The following is a 20,061-nucleotide window of genomic DNA, read 5'->3' on the forward strand; positions in this document are numbered from 1 at the left end:
TCGTGGGCATCCTTGCCTGGATTCTATGGAACATTCACAATAAGTTGTGATTGAACATTCCATTTCGTGTGAGTGACATGATATACAAAATGTGTGGCTTCTTATAGCTATGGGGGCCACTTAGCAAGCGGCTCTATCAGAACAACATCGACAGGATCATCGTCGGGGTTCGTTCCACCGCCTCGCATCTCGCTCCCCTGACTCCGCCGCCTCCCCCGGTGCCTGACTAGCTTTATTGATTTATGTAGGGGTTTGTTATGTTGTGCCCCAGCAAGACTATTATTTTTCCTTCTCGCATTTTGAATCTTGAACTCTTTGGATGCTGAATTTGTTGTCGGTGATGTTGCTTTATAATATAATAAAGCAGACGAAAACCCTTTTTGGTCAATATAAATGGAGCATCCAGGTCCTTCGGGCCTTTCCTTGTTTTAGAAAAAAAGAGTTGGCCTAGCAAACTGCAGCGGCTCCCGTTTGGATCACCGGCACTCTTCCTGTTCCTGATCACTGACACTCTTTGCAAAAAAAAAAACCTGCGTGCCTGCGTATTCAAGCCAGCCTAGCAGATGTGGCAGTCAGCGTACACTTGTCACAGGTTGACTTGGGCCAGATCAGCACGTACGTAGAGCAAACCGTACTTTGAACCATAAATGACCCTCTAGAGCAAGTTTAGTTGCTGTATTTCGAATATTTCTAACCACAACCAGCGCAAGTTACGGGGTCTACAGTGAATTTTTCTCAAAAGAAAAAAAAAGAGTTGGCCTAGCAAACGACTCCCGCTTCGATCACCGGCACTTTTGCTGTTCCTGATCTGGTCTTCCAAAAGTCGTCAGGTCCACCACCCGTCTTCTTCCCGACGCTCTCCCGACGCTGAATATAAATACCTCCTCCTCCTCCTCCCCGTCCACGCTTCACCAACTCAAAACCGCCGCCTCGTCAATCCCACATTCCACCTCCCCTCCCGTTTCCGCCCGCAACTCGCCTCCTCCACCCAAACCCTAGGCCTCAGCCCACCGCCACGCTCCCGCTCCCGCTCGCGCTCTGCGGCAATTCCGCGAACACCTCGCGCGCATCCCCCCGGGTTTCCACGCCAGCCGGGCAACTTCTCCGAGCGCCCCGGCGATGGCGAACCACGAGGCCGCGGAGGCCGCGTCCATCCGCAGCGAGGCCCGGGAGGTTCTAAACCTCCACTACGACGACCAGCACGAGGCTGCGGTGGCCCGCGCCGTAGTGCTCGCCGCCGTGCACCCGGGCTCCGCGGTCGCCCTCAACCTCGCCGGCTTGATCCACCGCCACGCCTTCCTCGTCGCGCGGAACGACAGGGGCGCCCACAGCGACGACGAAGACGACGACGAGAACGCGTCCGCGCTGGAGAAGTACCACCGCCAGGCCGCCCTCGACGCCTTCTCCGCCGCTGCGCGGCTCGCCCCCGGCTGCGTCGTCACCAACGCCGACCACGCCGACGCGCTCGCCGACTGCCGTCGCTTCGAGGACGCGCAGAAGGAGTTTCTCCGCATGCTCGACACGGTCGCCAACAACGACCAAGCCGACCCGGCGCTGTACAACGTGGTGTACGACATGAGCGGGGACTCGAGCTCGAAGGAGAGAAGGCGCGACGCCGTGAAGAGCGCCAGCATCGCCATGGAGCGCTTCGCGAAAAGAATCAACCACAGGATTCTGCCATTGGAGGCCGCCAAGTTGCTGGACGCCAGCAATCTCGGCGGGCCTGCCGCCGATGAAGCGCGAGACCGTGCAAAGCTTCTCGCCGAGACCTACCCCTACTCGCCGCGCGCCCAGCTACTCCGCGCGTACATCGACTTGGCACCAGTCCGCGCCCTCGATCCGGCAATGGACAAGAAGCAGCTTCTGCGCCGCGCGCTCACCACCGTGTCTCAAGCGGCAGAAAACTTCGACCACTCGCTCATGGTTGCCTTGTTCCACGCCAAGCTCTTGTTCGTCCTGGATAACTTTGATGCTGCAGAGAGAGAGTGCCGCCGGGCACTTCGCATCGAGACACCGTATGACCCCAAGTGGGATGACATACCTCCCATGGCTGCTCTTGGGGCAGATTCTGATGCCAGAGTATCTTATGTCAAGAAGCAGCTCCGTGTCTTGCTCAAGCAGATCATAGTTGTGGCTGCACTATACTGGTCCTCTATGAAGAATGCACTGCAGGGCCAACGCGTCGTATCAGTTACGGTTGACACGCTGCATGCGCACTATGATGGAATCGACAAGTCAGCAGCAAAGACCATATCTGATGCAACGCGCTTTCTCAAGAATCAGGAGTCATGGAGTTTCTGGATTTGCCTCAATTCCCGTTGTGATGGCAAGAAGTTTTCGGACACTAGTTCGCTCTGGCAACACACGTGCAGCAAGCACCGAGATGAGCTCTGGGGGAAGCTGCAGTCACTTATAGATCCAGAATATTGGGAAAATACATCACAGGATGATCACTCGTTGGTTGGGATAACTCTCAACCGCCAGTCTGAAACCTTCCTTTTACCAAGGGTGCAGGATATGTTTGAATCCTTGCTGCTTTCACCATCTGTTGGAATACAGGCAGAGCCCTTCGCTGAAATGCGACAAAGGAAATGCAGAGAAGGATCTGAGATCCTTGGGAGCATCAGGGAGAAGCTGAGGATGTTGCCTAAAGATACACTTAGCACTGAGGTCTAGCACTTCTACATATGGCATGGTTTCAGTTTAGCATTCTTCCTTAGTTTACTGTTCTGTTGATAGTGATGTTTATCACACTAATGATTGGCTTGCTTGTTGATTGCAGTTTCAGGAGTGCTGTTCTGGAATAGAGAAATTGTGGCTAAAGTTTCTTCAAGTTACTGTTGTGGATTATCGTGAAATCATTCTTCCCCTTGCGAGATCATACCAATGGGTCTGTTAACATCTGCAGTGATTAGTTTTTATAGTTATATATGCCCATTTGTTGGCTCAACTGCCCATATTGTGTGCTAACTGATAACCATCTTTGCAGATAGAATTGAAGAAACGGATTCCTTTTTATCTAAATCATCCTGGTACTAGGCGTATTGGATTTGCTGATGCCAATATTGATATTATATCCGGTAAAATTCCTGCTGCCCAATGAATTTGTGTTAACTCATGTCACATTGACTTTTCCAGGAGCTTTTTGTTCCTCTGCTGTCATAGCAAATAATTAAGTTATATCTCAGCGATCTAAACCTGGCATTGCCCTAGTCTGCTTGTTTTATGCCTCCTTGATTCAGAGGAATTTCTATGTAGTTTATTAGTATTTCCATCCTTAGGAATTTTGAGTACTACTCCCTCCGTTCCAAAACAAGTGTCTTAACTTTGTACTAACTTTAATACAAAATTGTACTAAGGTTGAGACACTTATTTTGGGACGGAGGGAGCACTATATTAGAGGTTTTTTACAGTGTAATATTCTATTAGAAGTTATCTGGTATGTAGGATTTGAATCCTTAGGATGTCCTCTTTTCCTATAGGCCACTTTGCACTCAGTTCCAAAGGAAAACTTCCATTCAGTCTAACCTCTTGGAAAATACTTTTTTGAATTAACAAATATGTTGTTGCATGCTCCCAGTTTTACAATATAAAATATGCTCTGTTATGTCACTAATACTTCTTACAATTTCATAATACAGGAACTTCTGGCCAATCTGTCAAGGAAATGGCAAGCACCTCCAGTTCTCAACAAAGCCTTACTGTTTCCAACAAGAACAATGCTGATAAAGAATTGTCTATCTTGAGTGTAATCATACAGGTAAGAGACACCCGCATCTGGTCATGTGATCTTTTAACAACCAGCCTATAATTTCCTATGTATGTCTTCCTGTCATTGGGCAATCTGAAAAACCAGCCTACAATTTCCTTTGTATGTGTGCAGTCATTGTGCAATCTGAGGCATTTCAGAGACAAACTTCTGATGGAGCCACTTGTATGGATCCCGTCAGTTGAAAATCCCTGCATTGTACAGCAATTTTATGAAATCTTCTCTTCTTGGGAGAAAAACGACCACCACTTAACCGATGTTGTACTGACTTGCATGAAGACTCGTCTCTGCAGAGTTGTAGATTGCAGCACTGAAAAGGTTAGACCATAATCACCATTGCATATATTTGCAAGACCGTTTAAACAAAAAATAATTGAAGTTAGATTACAAAGTGAAAGCAGAGTATGTAATCCAGTTCGGTGCTGATGCTACCTTCAATTTATTTTATTTGCATGTGTTCATTTCTTACTTTGTGGTCATTTTGGAGGTCTGGAACTGTTTTGAACAAAACATAGATGTGGTATCTTACACTCCACAGAGGGAAAGAGTCCTAGTTCATACCAGAATTAACTTGTTTTTTCTTGTTATTTACTGTATATTTATGCATGCTGAATATTGATACCAAGTATATGCACTAGAATGGGCGAATTTAGGTACTCCCTCCGTAAAGAAATATAAGAGTGTTTAGATCACTGAGCGTTTAGATCACTAAAGTAGTGATCTAAACACTCTTATATTTCTTTAGGGAGGGAGTATGTTGTTATTGTAAGCTCTGTTGTGTTTTGCATCGCTGTTGTGTTTCTTCTACGTTGTGTGTAAAGTATTGACCTAAAAACAACTGCATTCTGCGTCTGTCCTATATGATCATGCACGCAATTAGTAATCCTGAATTCCTGGTGAATCAATTCCGCAGGTTGGGAATACTTTTGCTTCTGAGATTGTGGCCACAATTCTCATTGAATTGCATATGTCAGAAACCTGTTCGCGTTTTAGAGAAAACAAGGAGACCGAGAGACATGTAGTGAACCGAATCACGTGCGGAGATTGCAAATGCCCAACACATTATCTTTTTGGGATCAAATTCGATGCTCAAATCAGCTGTAGCTGTGGGAAGTCTGGCGGTGAATACCTGTATACCACACTTTTCCATAAACTTGATGCCAGTTCACCTCAAACAGCAAAGGTATGCTGTCTGCAATAGTTTTCTGCCTAGCCAACATTGTATAGGTGGATATTGACGCAAGAGTATTCTAGAAAATAGGAAATATTGACTAGAGGTTTTAATTGTCCTTGTACATTTTAATTGTCCTTGTACAGATCAAGTCCTTTGCAGAGCTTCCGGTTCTATTGGATGAACAGTTTCGCGAGGACAACAAATGCGACCATTGTGGAAGTCTGCAGAATATTGATCTCTTTCTTTCAAACACACCACACTTCTTTACAGTAGGTAACGCTACTTGTCTCAAATTATAAGTTGGCTTTTATTTTATTCATACATCATAGCTTGCAGTAGTTTACACCAACAAATATTCATCATGTTGGCAGTTTTGAACTGGCTGGGTGGCAGTGAAAGCCAGGATGCACTATCTGAAGTTCTGGCTGGCATCACGTCTCCCCTTGACACTGAGTTCTTTTGCAGAAGTGCTCATTCTGCAGCTATGTATGCTGTCACCTCCATGGTACGTGCACAGCAAACTATTCTATTTTCCTAAATTGAATTGTTAATGGAGGTGAACAAATACTTCTATCATTTAATTCTCATGTTAAGGTAATCCTGAAATGAGAAAAAGCAATGAGCTATTTGTATTGGTTGACGTTCATGACCTTTTATAAGTTGTGTTGCTAATTATTTACTGTTCCTTGACTGTTATTGGAGGCCAAGTTGGTATTGTTCTAAGACTGAAGCAAGATTCTTATTTTTGTGGAACAAAACGGATAAAGGTTAAATGGCGTTGTCACCTGGTTCAAATTGCCTAGGTTACATTGACAAGGCATTTTCCTGCTATTTCTAAAGAAGTGGATAGAAGGTTTAAACTATGATACATCATATCTGAGTTGGTTCGTACTTGGAGTTGGAGAGATATTTGCAAGTTTTTGAATGGTCCTATCTGTGGCATATTTTTCCTGCCTACTTCACTTATATCAAGATATTTAGAAGACTCGACAGAAGAATTTCAGCAAGAATCAATAGCTTGTGTGATCCTTATGTCGCTGAGTTCTTTTTATAAACGTTCCATTGATTGAACGGTTGAAGAAGTACCATATGTAGGTAAACTGGTTAGACCTTTTAAAGTCTGCTGCTCTCACAAGTACATTTTGCATTATTTTCCTTCCCTTTATAGCGAATAGGAAATGGCCTCATCAAATCACATGGAGTGGTTGCAGAACATCTGCTGGAGTAACCTTTTATATGCACACTTCCTATCTCTCTGTCTCTGTTTACTCTTCTGTTGCTTTGAGTATAGTACAGGCCTATTGCAAAGTTGGTTTAATGCTCTGGTTACTTAATTTGCCTGCTTACATATGCAAGCATTGTCACTCCTTGCAAATGCAGTTCAATTTAGCATCCATCTTATGCTAGCTTGCAATCCAAACTCCTGCAGATCTGCTATGCTGATGACCGCTACGTCTGCTTTGCTCGCGACGAGGACAAGTGGGTCATATATGGCTTCGAGACTGTCGAGGTAAGTTACTCGTGACTCCTGGGTGTTGATCAAGGCCCTGTATTCTTTCTTGTAGCCATTTTATTCTTAACTTGCTGATTTGTTGGTGTGAACTTCCTCCATGCAGAGAGAAGATAGCTGGGAGCATTTGCTAGAACGTTTCAAGGACTGCAAGCTCCAGCCTGAAGTTCTATTTTTCGAGGTCATCAAGTAGACTGTTGTATAGCTCCTTTGCAGAATGCAAACCTCTGTCTGACGATCAGAGCCAACTCTGGGCCCAGTTTTTTTTTTGTTTCATTGCCACTATTTTGATGCTGTTTGGCTTGGTCACACTCTGACATCGAATACAGATAAATTCTTCAGAGATGGTATAAATTGTTCTGTGTGTTCTTAACTCGAAAGAAGGGCTTTATGGTATTCGTCTATGGAAGTTGGAACTGATGAGTGATGCATACCTTGACTTCTAATGCCATTTTCTCTGAAGCCATAATGTTGACAATAGCTAGCTGAGAGAAGTAATTTGATGCATCACCATCAGGGATCCGCTGTTGGCTGTTTTTATTTCCTTTCTCTGAGTTTTCTTTGTTAAAGGTAGCCTTGAGGGCTTTCGTTCTCTGTTTATTATGGCCCTTTGGCCTTTGTTTGTCTCTGGCGTCATCTTGACCTTTTCTCTCTAATACAAGATGACGCTCATTTGTATGCCTGTTGGAGAAGAAGAAAAATTGTTTCGGTTTTGTTGTTGAAAGTGTCAACCCTTTTCACAGATATGAGCATTGGGACTAGGTACTAAAATTGATGCTATTATAATCTTTTTTTTTTGAATAGTTCAAATTGCTTACCACATGTGTCATGTGGTTGATGCTATTATAATCTTGTTAGCTTAGAAAGAACGTAGGAGATAGTTCCGAGAGAGGGGGCTGGGATACCACTGTCCTCTTTTTCACAGCATTGAGACTAGGTACTAAAATTGTCCTTTTTTCATACCCTGTAGTTATACACTTCTAGTACTTTATATATACTTGAGCGCTGGCATGTACAGCACGTGAGCCCACAAATACTAATACACACAGGATCATCAGACAGTACAGTAATTCTAGTTAATCACACGCACAGCCGCACCTAAATCCGGGAAAGATCCATCACCTTCTGTCCTGCACCACCACTCAAAATCGGACCGAAGAGGAAAAATCTCTGAGGGAGCAGCTGTAGTGCAGGTATCAGATCCAAGAACGAAACCTTACTGATTTACAACTAGCGACAGTCACGTTCGTTCTACCTCAGCAAGAACAGGCAACGATGTAACTGATAGTAGGTCTATACAGCAGATAGAGAAAGAAAAGAAAATGAGATGTACAAGTTGAGTTCTGCTGGGTGGCTCAGACTACAACGAACAAATGGGTGTCTCTGTGTCTAATTCCTAAGTGTGTGTTGTATTCAGTCAAAGATGTAACAGCAACTCTCTACAACATCTTCAGATCATTGCAGCGCAAGTCCCATTTCGACTCCGGGTCCAAGCATGCGTCTGGTTGGTGCATCTTCTATCTGCAAGACAAGAGATGGGATATGCTGTATGACTCCGAGCACAAGCGGCAGCAAGCCAACTGGGCGCTCGGTCGCCCACTGCTCTGCTCCCGCTTTTATCTGCGAGATAAGATGGCGATGCTCTGCGTAAGTGTCATTTGTAAGCAGTAGCAGGTCTGTTGGGATGTTGAACTGACACCTTAACAGTTGAATCATAAACATTTGTTTACATATCAATTTGATGTTCACGTGTTATCATGACTACATAACATTTTTCTTTTACTTTGATGATCCTGCTTACAGTTCAGTTTTAGGATGGCTGACTGGAAAAACAGTTGTATAAAGTATGAAGGCCTCATGACATAACACTTGGCAGTGAAACTCTAGTATGGAAGTCGAATGCGTTTGGGCACTGGTATGTTCTTCATGAAGTAATGGGCTAATGGAACGAATTAGAACTTACGTTGCTTGAAGTTGGAAGTGAGGATCGAAAATGAAAAGTTCCCTCTGTTCATCTGTTGGATTTCCTAACCACCGACAGAACATCCACGCTGCCCCAGCAACAGACGATACAGACAGGATCGCCAGGAAGCCGAAATGAGAGACGTCATTGGCAATTATAGCCATAGCAAGCATGACTAACTCTGCAAGGCTTGCAATTGAAACCTCCATTCCTCCAATAAGGTTTGCTTTTGAAGCAGGAACTCCTGTTTGGATGATCTGTGTCCCCACAACATCATAAGACATGTGCCCCAACCGAGATAATGCCTGAAAATTAACAGGAAACCGCCGCAATGTTTAGTCTATTGTACTCGTCAAACTCTTAATCGAAGGGTAATTTGTAGCTAAGGTCTAGTTCTCACAATGGAAGCAAGGAAGATAAGCAGAGGTGTTCTCTGTGAGATGGGTCCAGCCCAATACACTGTGAGAGCAATTGACAAGAGTGAAGCTTGAAATATCAATCCAGCTGCTCCCGCCTGGTATTTATAACATAACAGTATGCACCAAAGAAAATTGAGGTAAGTTAGCATCAATTGTGACAAATAGTGTAGACATGGGAAAAAGGTATAGATCCAACCTTTAGAATTCCAACTCTTTTCACCAGGCTTGAGGAGATGAATGTTGCAACAAGACCCATAACAGAACACAATCCACTAAAAGCACCGACGATAGATGGACTAATACCTGTTAAACAGCTGTTACTAATTTGTAGACATTTCTCTGAAATTGATAAATTTGAGCTGGGAAAGTGAAACATACCCCGATGCATCAACAATGCAGTCATTATCGCGCCAGGAGCAAGTGCTACGTTGAAATTTAGAAACACGGTAGCAACACTTGCAGGTAGAACTGTCTGCTGCTTATACTCATTCCAGCCATGCTTGATAGAACTTAAGCCATTTTGAACTGAATGGTAGAGAGAATATCAGAACATCCACATATAACTGAACTTAAATAACTAATTTGATCTAAGTTCCTCACTGGGACGATCCACTGTGAGATTAGGCATTATGATGTGTTGCTACGTTTGGTGCTGGGTTTTCCTTTAAATGGATGAAAAATCATTTTGTGCCTGGACTCTAGTATATTACTTGATTTTCTGCTTAATGGTAACATGGGCAAAGCTTTTGCACATTCTCTAAGAAAAACTTCCTCACCTATCTTGCGGACATCCAATAGATCAGCACAAATAGATTCATCACTGGGGGTTCTCGAGGAATCAAGCGCATGACAAGAGACGCTGTTAATTAATTGACCCAACATAACCTAAAAAGACCATACAGCATCTTGTGAGTATGCTAATGTATGCTAAATCTGGTGATTCAAGATTCAGCTTAAAGATATATGCGGTATACCAGAATGGGAAAACTGCATATCATTAGAGCAGAGGAAATCTTCAAACAGGTTACTATGTCGTATTTGGTGAGCAGAAGGCCAAAAACTGAAGCACCAACGGTCTGCGACATCCAAAATGGTTATGCATGTTATGCAACTATAATTTCCACTCAAAATTGATTGCATGCTGTGATTAAAGTACAGAATAATAAGATAACAAGATCCACCAAACAAACAATCTTGTCATCTCCCGAAGTCTTCATAAATATAAAAAGATGCAAGCTCTATATCGTCAGGACTTAGGACTATCTCACCTCACAAAGAAGATCAAGTCGATTAAGCATGGCATTAGCTTGAGCTAATGCAACAGGCCTGTTTGTTCCTGCTAACTTCATAGAGAAAGAAGAACAGTGAGGCATAACAGTTGGTCAAAATCGACAAGAAAACAAGCTATTTGTATTCATAAGTGTTTCTTACAATGACAAGTTCTCATTGCTAAATCGCTAACACTTGCTATTTTAGGAGTGGAATGCATTTCATTGTTAAGAAATAGGAAAGAATCTGCAAAATTAATGTGGATTAGCAACCATACCAGCACAACCCAGTCCCTCTCCATGGAAACTCCTAGTGCCAATCCTGCAAGCCTTTCAATAGCTCCGGCTATCACTAGCACAATGAACCAAGGCCTGAGAAGCAAAGCTGATGTAGAAGTACGGCCCGCGTTCTTGAGAGCATATATGACCATTGCAGCTGATATTAACTGAGTGGCCACCTGCATAGTCGGGTTGAGAAGAAAACTGGCATAAACTATTTTTCATTGTGCATAAAATTATAATCTAGAGCAATCTATTTTCTTTGCCCATAATGTAAGAAAGCAGAGAAAATAAAGCAAGTACCTGGACAGCATTCAATCCTGTGTACATGGGTATTCGCGGGAAATGATCCATAAGTTTGCCAACTATTGGAGCCCCGAGAAATACTGAGAGCTGGAAATCATAAAATAATTTAGATTGTTGATTCTACTAACATCTCTTGAATTTAGCACAGCGGTGGGTACCTTTCCGAAGAAACCAACAACAGCCACAGGCAATAGGCTTGGATGAAGAATTGCCAGGGCAGCAGGCCAAGCAAAATTCCAGAGCTGTTCCACAAGGTTACCAAACAAATAGCTAGCATAGAGAGCTGCATAAATGATGTTAAAGGGGTATTAAGTTCCATGATAGATGGATTGCCGGGAGGCTTGCCCATCAATTATTTTAATTTTTTTGTAAAAAGATTTTAAAAATCACTAGGCGTAGGTATGCCCTGCTTGTCACATACTAGGAGTTGAAAACTGAAAACATTAATAAGCTGCAAATTATGAAATATTACAATAGCAGATACTTTGGTTAATGAACCCATATTCCTCAAAAAGGAGCAACATTATTAATTATTAACTGCATGGCTTAGCGCGTAAAGTGTAAACAGTATATAAAGATAATCCAACTATGGTGCCATGAAAATGACTTTACCATATAGTCCAGCAGGGTGAGCTGGAGTGGCGGCCAATGTTTGTTGCTCTCCTTCAGATAAGACCTGAATTATGAACAGGCTGTCAGAAGAAGACAAAACAAAACTATTTGACGAAGACCATGGTGGAGGAAAGAAAATCCATACCGGCAGCTCCTCAAAATCGGCATGGTGCTGAGCACTATCATTTGGTGGAAAAGGACTAGAATCTAGAACATCTCCTAGGATATTGACAACTGGAATAGAGCAGCCTGGCGGTAATGATGGATGATCATCGAAAGCCTCCTCTTCCTTATTTACATTGCTAACATCAACCTCAACATTTGCTATGTAACACCTTTGAACAAAATTGTTTGACCTGGAAAAATACTAGCATGTTAGTTGAAAGTTGAAACATTGTAACCCAAGAACAAAAGCAACATCAATCCACTAACTTGGCATACATCAACCCACTAACATTTTGCTAATTCAATTGTGGATGATCTAAAATAACAACGTAGGAATCAGCACGCATGCTCAAGCGAAAACATGCTGACAAGAAAATATTCATCGCATTAACTAATGTACACTCTTCCTTACAAACTCCGTTGTCACTTAATAAAAAATAGACCCACAAGTGAAGTGCCAACGCCACCTGCATTTGCTAGGTCCTATACCAAGCTAAGCTACCGGAGAAGCCTAAATCTGCCCTGACTTGAACTTATCTCTAGACCATCCATGAGGCCGTAACAAACCAATAACCCAAAGCAAGAAACGCCCGCGTCCTTTCAATCTCTTCCCCGGCTAAAACTTTTCATGCTAAACATCCAATATCTCGCGTGCAATAAGCGCCAAGCATCCAGAGCATCTCAAACAAACGCAAAGCAGACAGCAAGCAGTCACCTGAGCGCGCTGACGCAGGGGGAGGCGGGCCTCAGGCGCAGCCTCGGCAGGCCGGGGAGATACCCGCGGACGAGCGGCGTCTGCGGCGATGAGGCGAGAAGGGCGGCAGCGGTAACCATCCCCATGGCTCCTCTGCGGCGGCGGCGGCGGCGGCAGCGCGACTACTCATGCATGCAGCCTCTCAAGGACCGGGCGCTGGCGGCGGGGTTGGGCCCGGCGGGAGCTTCTGGAAGCGTGCCGTACCACTGGCTACCTTATCCTGATGAGGTTGAGGTGGAAGAAGGGGCGGAGGAGGGAGAAGAAGAAGAGACAAAGGGAGCGCCAAGTTGCCAACTGAGGCAGCGAGGAAGAGAGGGAGAGAGCGGAAAGAGGATATGGGAGGGGATAAACGGAGGCCTAAGCGCCGTCCGATTTTTAATCGAACGGGTGACGATTTTTCGGTTGCTTATGATTTTGTTATAAAAAATGAGGTTGTTTGTGACCGGGAAGGCAGCCGCATGTCACGATTTTGAGACGCCAAATTTCTTGTCCTCCTTCCATTCATCCGGTGCTTGAAATGTGACTTTCGAGGAAGCATCGATTTGAGGACTTTTTTTTATTCCCTTATTTTTTCTGAGAGTAAAAGAGTTTATTTCATAATGATAGAGTTAAAAAAAGTGTGGGAAGCTTTTTTTTACGAGAAACTTTCAGCCTATTCCTCTTCAATCATGGTAGTACAAATAACAGATGTAATAAAAATTACAACCATGTCCATGGACCACTTAGCGACGACTACAAGCACTGAAGTGAGCCGAAGGCGCGCCGCCGTCATCGCCTCCTCCGCCATTGGAGCCGGAAAAACCTTGTTGTAGTAGACAGTCGGAAAGTTGTTGTGCGGACCAACGCACCAGAGCAGCAAACATCGCCGAATAATAACGTCGTAGATCAAAAGGATCAAATCTATAAACACTCAAACAAAGACGGACGAAGACCAAATCCAAACAAATCCATCGAAGACCAGCACCGACCGAATCCGCGAGATCCAAAGGAGATAAACCTCCACACGCGCTCCGACGATGCTAGACTCACCATCGGGCGGGGATAGAACGTGGGAGATATTATTCCTACTGAGTGACATCGCCACCGCCACACAGCCCCAACCAAAGACGTTAAATCTAACAAGAACGAGAACGGGGTCCCTCCCGCCGGCGCTGGGGGGGGGGGGGGGGATCCTCCGTACCTCCATGGCTCAGAGGCCATCGGAGATGGGGCGGACCGTTTGCAGGAAACTCGAGAGCTTTGTATTCAACCAATGCATTCATGTTGCAATCACGAGTACCCTTCGCTCCTGCCCACGTGCGAAACTCCCATCTAGGGTTTCCTTGCCTCTCACCGGCACCGCCGGTCCGCCTCATCTCCTATGGTCCTTGGACCATGGAGGCACGGTGGATCCCGGCCCTTGCCAGCGGAAGGGCTCCGTTTTTAGATGCTTTTCTGAGTTTTTGTTAGGGTTTGTGCCATGCTAAAGAAGATGAGGCGGCGGCGGCTTCTTGAAGATGGAATAAGGTTCTCCCCGTCTAGCCCCCGTCCCAGTGATGTTTCAAGCATCGTCGGAAGGCGTGTGGAGGTTTGTCTCCGACGGATCTCGTGGGATCCGGTCGGCGTTTGTCTTCGGTGGATCCGGCTGGATCCGGTCTTCGTTCGTCTACGTTTGTGTGTCTGCAGGTTGGATCCTTCCGGTCTATGTTTCTCTTCATCGGCGGCAGTTGCTGTTCTGGTGCGCTGGTCATATGGGGCCTTAGCACGACGACTTCCCGGCCGTCTACTGTTAGGGCATATTTCTCCCTAAGTGGTTTTGGTGATTGATGACAATGCCTTTGCGGACTAATCGTGTGCATTGAGCATTTCAGATTTTCCTTCATACGGCACGAGACGATTTCTACCCCTCGGTGTTTAAAAGAGAAGACGGTGTTTTTCCTTCATTTTATTTTCGGTGGACTTGATTCGTAGGATTTACCATACATCAAGATGGGGTCCGTATCAGAAAGGTTTGGGTGGAATCAACACGTACACATCTCCCTTGCACCCCTAGTTCTTTCCCGCTTCTTTGGAGTGTCCTTCCTTTGTGTTGGAGTGGCTCAGGTTGAAGCCAGCGGTAGTACCGCGGTCAGCAGCGGTAGTACCGCCTGTGTAGGCAGGCGGTAGTACCGCTCCAGTACCGCTATACTACCGCCTCGATTCGGGCCTCGGGTTTCTCGTGTCGGGTTCAGCGGTAGTCCCTCTGTCCTACTACCGCTGACCCCGACTAGGCCCAATCGAGCGGTGGCAGTAGGAGCACCGCTTATAAGCGGTAGTACCGCACCTACCGCCGCTGCTAGTACCGGTCGTGGCGTTTTCCCGTTTGTCCCTCCCCTTGTGCTTTCGTAAGCTGCTGAGCACAGTCCCAGCGGTAGTACCGTCGGGTCAAGCAGTAGTACCGTTGTGGCAAGCGGTAGTACCGCTCCTCTGAGCGGTAGTGTCGCACGCTGCGGGCTGAGCACGAGGATAACGATTGGATCTTATCCCCCACTATAAAAGGGGGTCTTCTTCCTCAAGAAGACTCACCTCTTCCTCCCCCAAAATCCATTGTTGCTCCAAAGCTCATTTTCGCCCGATCTCTCTCCCTAGCCAATCAAACTTGTTGATTTTTTTAGGGATTGGTTGAGAAGGCCCCGATCTACACTTCCACCAAGAGAAGATTCCCCTCACTAATCCCTTGCGGATCTTGTTACTCTTAGGTGTTTGAGCACCCTAGACGGTTGAGGTCACCTCGGAGCCATATTCCATTGTGGTGAAGCTTTGCGGTATTGTTGGGAGCCTCCAATTAAGTTGTGCAGATTGCCCCCAACCTTGTTTGTAAAGGTTCGGTCGCTGTCGTGGAATTGTCACGGCAGGTGTCCTAGCAGAAGGACTTAGTCGTGGAGCCATCGAAACTAGGTTAGCTTAAAGGGGTTAAACGGGACAAAGGACACAAGGAGATTATACTGGTTCGGCCCCTTGCGGTGAAGGTAAAGGCCTAATCCAGTTTGAGGTGGTATTGCTTATGTTTCGATTACCAGGGAGCGAATATGCTTGACCTAGCTTTCGACCTGTTGTCTCTCGTCCTAAACCGCCGCCGGGTCGTCCCTTTATATACACAGGTTGATGCCCAGCGGCTCACGGAGTCCCGGCCGGCTCATACACAACGTGTCCGGCTCGGTGACTAACTATACATGCCTTATAATACAAGTCATACATATATGGCGGTTTACACCTGTTGGGCCTTAAGTCGTCTTTGGGTTTTGGGCCTTCAGTAAGCCTGCTTCGTGAACCGCCATCTTCAACATCTTTATGGGCTTTGTCATAACAAACCACCAGCGGTATAACCCGGCCCCTCCTGGGAGGGTCATACCCAATAGTTATATCCCCAACATTAGGCCCCAGGTTGATTTGAACTTATTCATATCAATCTTCAACACTTAGAAAAAATCCTTCTTCATTTATTCTTGCGAGGCCCCGTAACCCGCCGTGACATCATCTTTTAAGATCGTAGTAACCCGCTGTGACGTCACCTGTCATTAATATTACACAAGGCCCAAATCTTAATATACCTTCTCTTTTAATAAGCTTCCGAAAATCGAGGCGTCTGCGCTGTCGCATATCCATTTTTCAGCATGTTGGGGAACGTAGTAATTTCAAAAATTTCCTACGCACACACAGGATCATGGTGATGCATAGCAACGAGAGGGGAGAGTGTTGTCCACGTACCCTCGTAGACCGAAAGCGGAAGCGTTAGCACAACGCGGTTGATGTAGTCGTGCGTCTTCACGATCCGACCGATCAAGTACCGAACGCACGGCACCTCCGAGTTCAGCACACGTTCAGCTCGATGACGTCCCTCGAACTCCGATCCAGCCGAGCTTTGAGGGAGAGTTCCGTCAGCACGACGGCGTGGTGACGATGATGATGTTCTACCGGCGCAGGGCTTCGCCTAAGCACCACTACGATATAAATCGAGGTGGATTATGGTGGAGGGGGCACCGCACACGGCTAAGAGATCAAGAGATCAATTGTTGTGTCTCCAAGGGGTGTCCCCCTCCCCGTATATAAAGGAGTGAAGGAGGGGGAGGGCCGGCCCTCTCTCTATGGCGCGCCCTAGGAGGAGTCCTACTCCCACCGGGAGTAGGATTCCCCCCTTCTAAGTAGTAGGAGTAGGAGTCAAGGAAAGGGGAGAGAGAAGAGAAGGAAGGAGGGGGCGCAGCCCCTCCCCCTAGTCCAATTTGGACTAGGCCTTGGGGGGGCGCAGCCTCTCCTCTCTCTTTCCCCTAAAGCCCAATAAGGCCCATATACTCCCCGGTGAATTCCCGTAACTCTCCGGTACTCCAAAAAAATACCCGAATCACTCGGAACCTTTCCGATGTCCGAATATAGTCGTCCAATATATCGATCTTTACGTCTCGACCATTTCGAGACTCCTCGTCATGTCCCTGATCTCATCCGGGACTCCGGACTACCTTCGGTATATCAAAACACATAAACTCATAATATAACCGTCATCGAACTTTAAGCGTGCGGACCCTACGGGTTCGAGAACAATGTAGACATGACCGAGACACGTCTCCGGTCAATAACCAATAGCTGAACCTGGATGCTCATATTGACTCCCACATATTCTACGAAGATCTTTATCGGTCAAACCGCATAACAACATACGTTGTTCCCTTTGTCATCGGTATGTTACTTGCCCGAGATTCGATCGTCGGTATCTCAATACCTAGTTCAATCTCGTTACCGGCAAGTCTCTTTACTCGTTCCGTAATACATCATCCCGCAACTAACTTATTACTTGCAATGCTTGCAAGGCTTATAGTGATGTGCATTACCGAGTGGGCCCAGAGATACCTCTCCGACAATCGGAGTGACAAATCCTAATCTCGAAATACGCCAACCCAACAAGTACCTTTGGAGACACCTGTAGAGCACCTTTATAATCACCCAATTACGTTGTGACGTTTGGTAGCACACAAAGTGTTCCTCCGGTAAACGGGAGTTGCATAATCTCATAGTCATAGGAACATGTATAAGTCATGAAGAAAGCAATAGCAACATACTAAACGATCGAGTGCAAAGCTAACGGAATGGGTCAAGTCAATCACATCATTCTCCTAATGATGTGATCCCATTAATCAAATGACAACTCTTTGTCTATGGCTAGGAAACTCAACCATCTTTGATCAACGAGCTAGCCAAGTAGAGGCATACTAGTGACACTATGTTTGTCTATGTATTCACACATGTATTATGTTTCCGGTTAATACAATTCTAGCATGAATAATAAACATTTATCATGAAATAAGAAAATAAATAATAACTTTATTATTGCCTCTAGGGCATGTTTCCTTCACAACCTCCTCGATTCCCGCGCATGCCACTTATCCTTTCGACGTTATAAATAGGGCCAGGGGTCCCTTTCACTTTCCCCCCTTGCCTTCTCGTCTCTGTCTTTCACCTCGCGTCGCCTCAGCGCCCGAGCACCGCCGCCGCTGTCGACCTTCGCCACTGCATCAACCTGAATCGACCAGAGTTCGTCCGCGCGCCTTCGCCGTTCAACAGCTCTGGTGAGTTCTCCTCCTTCCTTTTCCCATAGATCCCATTAGGGTTTCCACGAGTTCATCGGGTTCATCTTCGTTCTTCGCTGTAGCTTGTGATTTTTGATTCAAACTTGGTATCCCTCCTGTGCGGTGATAGTCGTAGCACTCATTTTTTGCTATTAGAGCATCTCCTTTTGCATAAGAAATCCGATCTGGACACATGAACTGCTCAAGCACTGTAATTTAGGTCTAGATATTTTTCCATTAGTTGAAGTGTCGTAAATCCAAAATCATAACATCAATCTGTGAAACCTATTTTTCCAGCACTTAGCAATTTTTCCTTTCTCAGATCTGTAAATCAATAATTATGTGGGCGACTTAACTTAGAAAGCGTAACCCGCCAGGTACGATTAGTCCCCTCTTAAGCCGCCAGTATCTCATCTTTATAACTTCAATGTCATCCTCCGGTTTAATACCCTTGTATGCTTCATTATTATTTGCCTTTAAACCAACAGCTGGCTTAACCATATAATCTTAAACCGGCATAGCTTTTCTTTTAGATCATCGAAAAAATGGCGAAAGCATATAGTGCTTGCAACTGGGTCCAATCCCGGGTCACTGAAGAAGAACTGAACAATTTCGTTGCCACTGGCGCCCTAGCCAAGAAAGAGGACATCCACTGGAGGGCCCCTGGTGAAGAAAATCCTCCTAAACCCAAGGATGGAGAAGTGATTGTTTTTGCTGATCACCTGAGTCGGGGGTTCAGCCCATCCGGCTCAAAGTTTTTCCGTGATGTGCTTCATTTTTTCCAACTTCACCCTCAAGATATTGGACCCAATTCTGTGTCCAATATTTGCAATTTCCAAGTATTTTGTGAAGCTTATCTTCAAGAGGAGCCCACAGTTGACTTATTCAGAGAAGTCTACTATTTAAACCGTCAGACAGAGTTCGTTGACGGGCCCAACACATAACTTGGTGGGGTTTCAATTCAAAGAGGAAAGAAGTCAGCTTTCCCCATGCTAAGCCGCCGAGTCATCCCAAAGATTGGAACCAAACTTGGTTCTATTGTCAAGACACATCTCCAGCCGACGAGGAATCCTCTGCCGGGTTACCGCAATCACCGACTTAGCAGTACACATCCGCTCCCCTCATGGATCAGTGCAAAGGAGCGGGCCAAATATGCGCCATCATTTTCAAAGCTCGGAGCCTTTATGGCCAATGGCTTAACCGGCGTCGACTTTGTCCGGTGCTGGATGTCCTGGAGTATCTTGCCCTTAAGACGTCGCCCCGGCTTAATGTGCGAATATACTGGCGATGTAAAAGATCCCCAGCGCCACTATGACATTCAACTGTCTGATGCAGAAATTACTGAAGCCAGCAAGAAATTGCTGAATGAACCTTTAAAGGAATGCAGTAAAATAGTCCTTTCAACACCTTCAACAAGCTGCCAGCCGTAAGTGTTGCACACCTTTTGCTTAATCAACATTTTTAGTAATTATGCCCACTGATAACCCACAAGTATAGGGGATCGCAACAGTTTTCGAGGGTAGAGTATTCAACCCAAATTTATTGATTCGACACAAGGGGAGCCAAAGAATATTCTCAAGTATTAGCAGTTGAGTTGTCAATTCAACCACACCTGGATAACTTAATATCTGCAGCAAAGTATTTAGTAGCAAAGTAGTATGATAGTGACAGTAACGGTGGCAAAAGTAACAGTGATAGTTTTGTAGTGATTGTAACAGTAGCAACGGAAAAGTAAATAAGTGAAGAACAATATGTGAAAAGCTCGTAGGCATTGGATCGGTGATGGAGAATTATGTCGGATGCGATTATTCGTGCAACAGTTATAACATAGGGTGACACAGAACTAGCTCCAATTCATCAATGTAATGTAGGCATGTATTCCGAATATAGTCATACGTGCTTATGGAAAAGAACTTGCATGACATCTTTTGTCCTACCCTCCCGTGGCAGCGGGGTCTTATTGGAAACTAAGGGATATTAAGGCCTCCTTTTAATAGAGTACCAAACCAAAGCATTGACACTTAGTGAATACATGAACTCCTCAAACTACGGTCATCATCGGGAGTGGTCCCGATTATTGTCACTTCGGGGTTGCCGGATCATAACACATAGTAGGTGACTATAGACTTCCAAGATAGAATCAAGAACTCACATATATTCATGAAAACATAATAGGTTCAGATCTGAAATCATGGCACTCGGGCCCTAGTGACAAGCATTAAGCATAGCAAAGTCATAGCAACATCAATCTCAGAACATAGTGGAT

At 45.4% G+C, this 20,061-nt stretch overlaps 2 protein-coding genes across 3 annotated transcripts; one reads left to right on the forward strand and one right to left on the reverse strand.

Annotated features, from left to right (window-relative positions):
• Positions 1-827: 827 nt before the first annotated feature.
• LOC123124450 (uncharacterized) lies at positions 828-6,880 on the forward strand. 2 transcript variants are annotated; one of them, XM_044545066.1, is made up of 10 exons: positions 828-2,670; positions 2,783-2,890; positions 2,990-3,080; positions 3,642-3,760; positions 3,884-4,087; positions 4,683-4,952; positions 5,087-5,216; positions 5,315-5,448; positions 6,373-6,453; positions 6,560-6,880. In XM_044545066.1, exons 1-10 carry the CDS (start codon positions 1,120-1,122, stop codon positions 6,644-6,646), a joined length of 2,775 nt encoding a protein of 924 aa, XP_044401001.1. In that variant the 5' UTR covers positions 828-1,119; the 3' UTR covers positions 6,647-6,880. The 2 variants fall into 2 exon arrangements, with proteins under 2 accessions (XP_044401001.1, XP_044401002.1); XM_044545067.1 differs by lacking the exons at positions 6,373-6,453; positions 6,560-6,880 and having other exon boundaries at positions 5,087-5,212; positions 5,315-5,452.
• A 772-nt stretch (positions 6,881-7,652) lies between these two features.
• On the reverse strand, positions 7,653-12,525 carry LOC123119738 (solute carrier family 40 member 2, chloroplastic). Its single transcript, XM_044539641.1, has 14 exons — positions 12,181-12,525; positions 11,446-11,656; positions 11,301-11,364; positions 10,847-10,971; positions 10,686-10,775; positions 10,382-10,561; positions 10,104-10,178; positions 9,810-9,911; positions 9,612-9,720; positions 9,214-9,360; positions 9,032-9,138; positions 8,817-8,930; positions 8,417-8,721; positions 7,653-8,073 (listed from the first exon to the last, which is right to left on the reverse strand). Exons 1-14 carry the CDS (start codon positions 12,303-12,305, stop codon positions 8,070-8,072), a joined length of 1,758 nt encoding a protein of 585 aa, XP_044395576.1. The 5' UTR covers positions 12,306-12,525; the 3' UTR covers positions 7,653-8,069.
• Positions 12,526-20,061: the final 7,536 nt, after the last annotated feature.

This window comes from Triticum aestivum, chromosome 5D (genome assembly GCF_018294505.1).
Source record: "Triticum aestivum cultivar Chinese Spring chromosome 5D, IWGSC CS RefSeq v2.1, whole genome shotgun sequence".
Classification (NCBI taxonomy): Eukaryota; Viridiplantae; Streptophyta; class Magnoliopsida; order Poales; family Poaceae; genus Triticum; species Triticum aestivum.

Excerpts from the sequence above, each read along its gene's own strand:
- LOC123124450 (XM_044545066.1), top strand. The coding sequence starts at position 1,120 with ATGGCGAACCACGAGGCCGCGGAGGCCGCGTCCATCCGCAGCGAGGCC. Across the intron at positions 2,891-2,989 it reads TTGCGAGATCATACCAATGG|ATAGAATTGAAGAAACGGAT; the intron begins GTCTGTTAACAT and ends CCATCTTTGCAG. Across the intron at positions 4,953-5,086 it reads GTTCACCTCAAACAGCAAAG|ATCAAGTCCTTTGCAGAGCT; the intron begins GTATGCTGTCTG and ends GTCCTTGTACAG.
- LOC123119738 (XM_044539641.1), bottom strand. The coding sequence starts at position 12,305 with ATGGGGATGGTTACCGCTGCCGCCCTTCTCGCCTCATCGCCGCAGACG. Across the intron at positions 10,972-11,300 it reads TCACCCTGCTGGACTATATG|CTCTCTATGCTAGCTATTTG; the intron begins GTAAAGTCATTT and ends TCATTTATGCAG. Across the intron at positions 9,139-9,213 it reads TGCATTGTTGATGCATCGGG|GTATTAGTCCATCTATCGTC; the intron begins GTATGTTTCACT and ends GCTGTTTAACAG.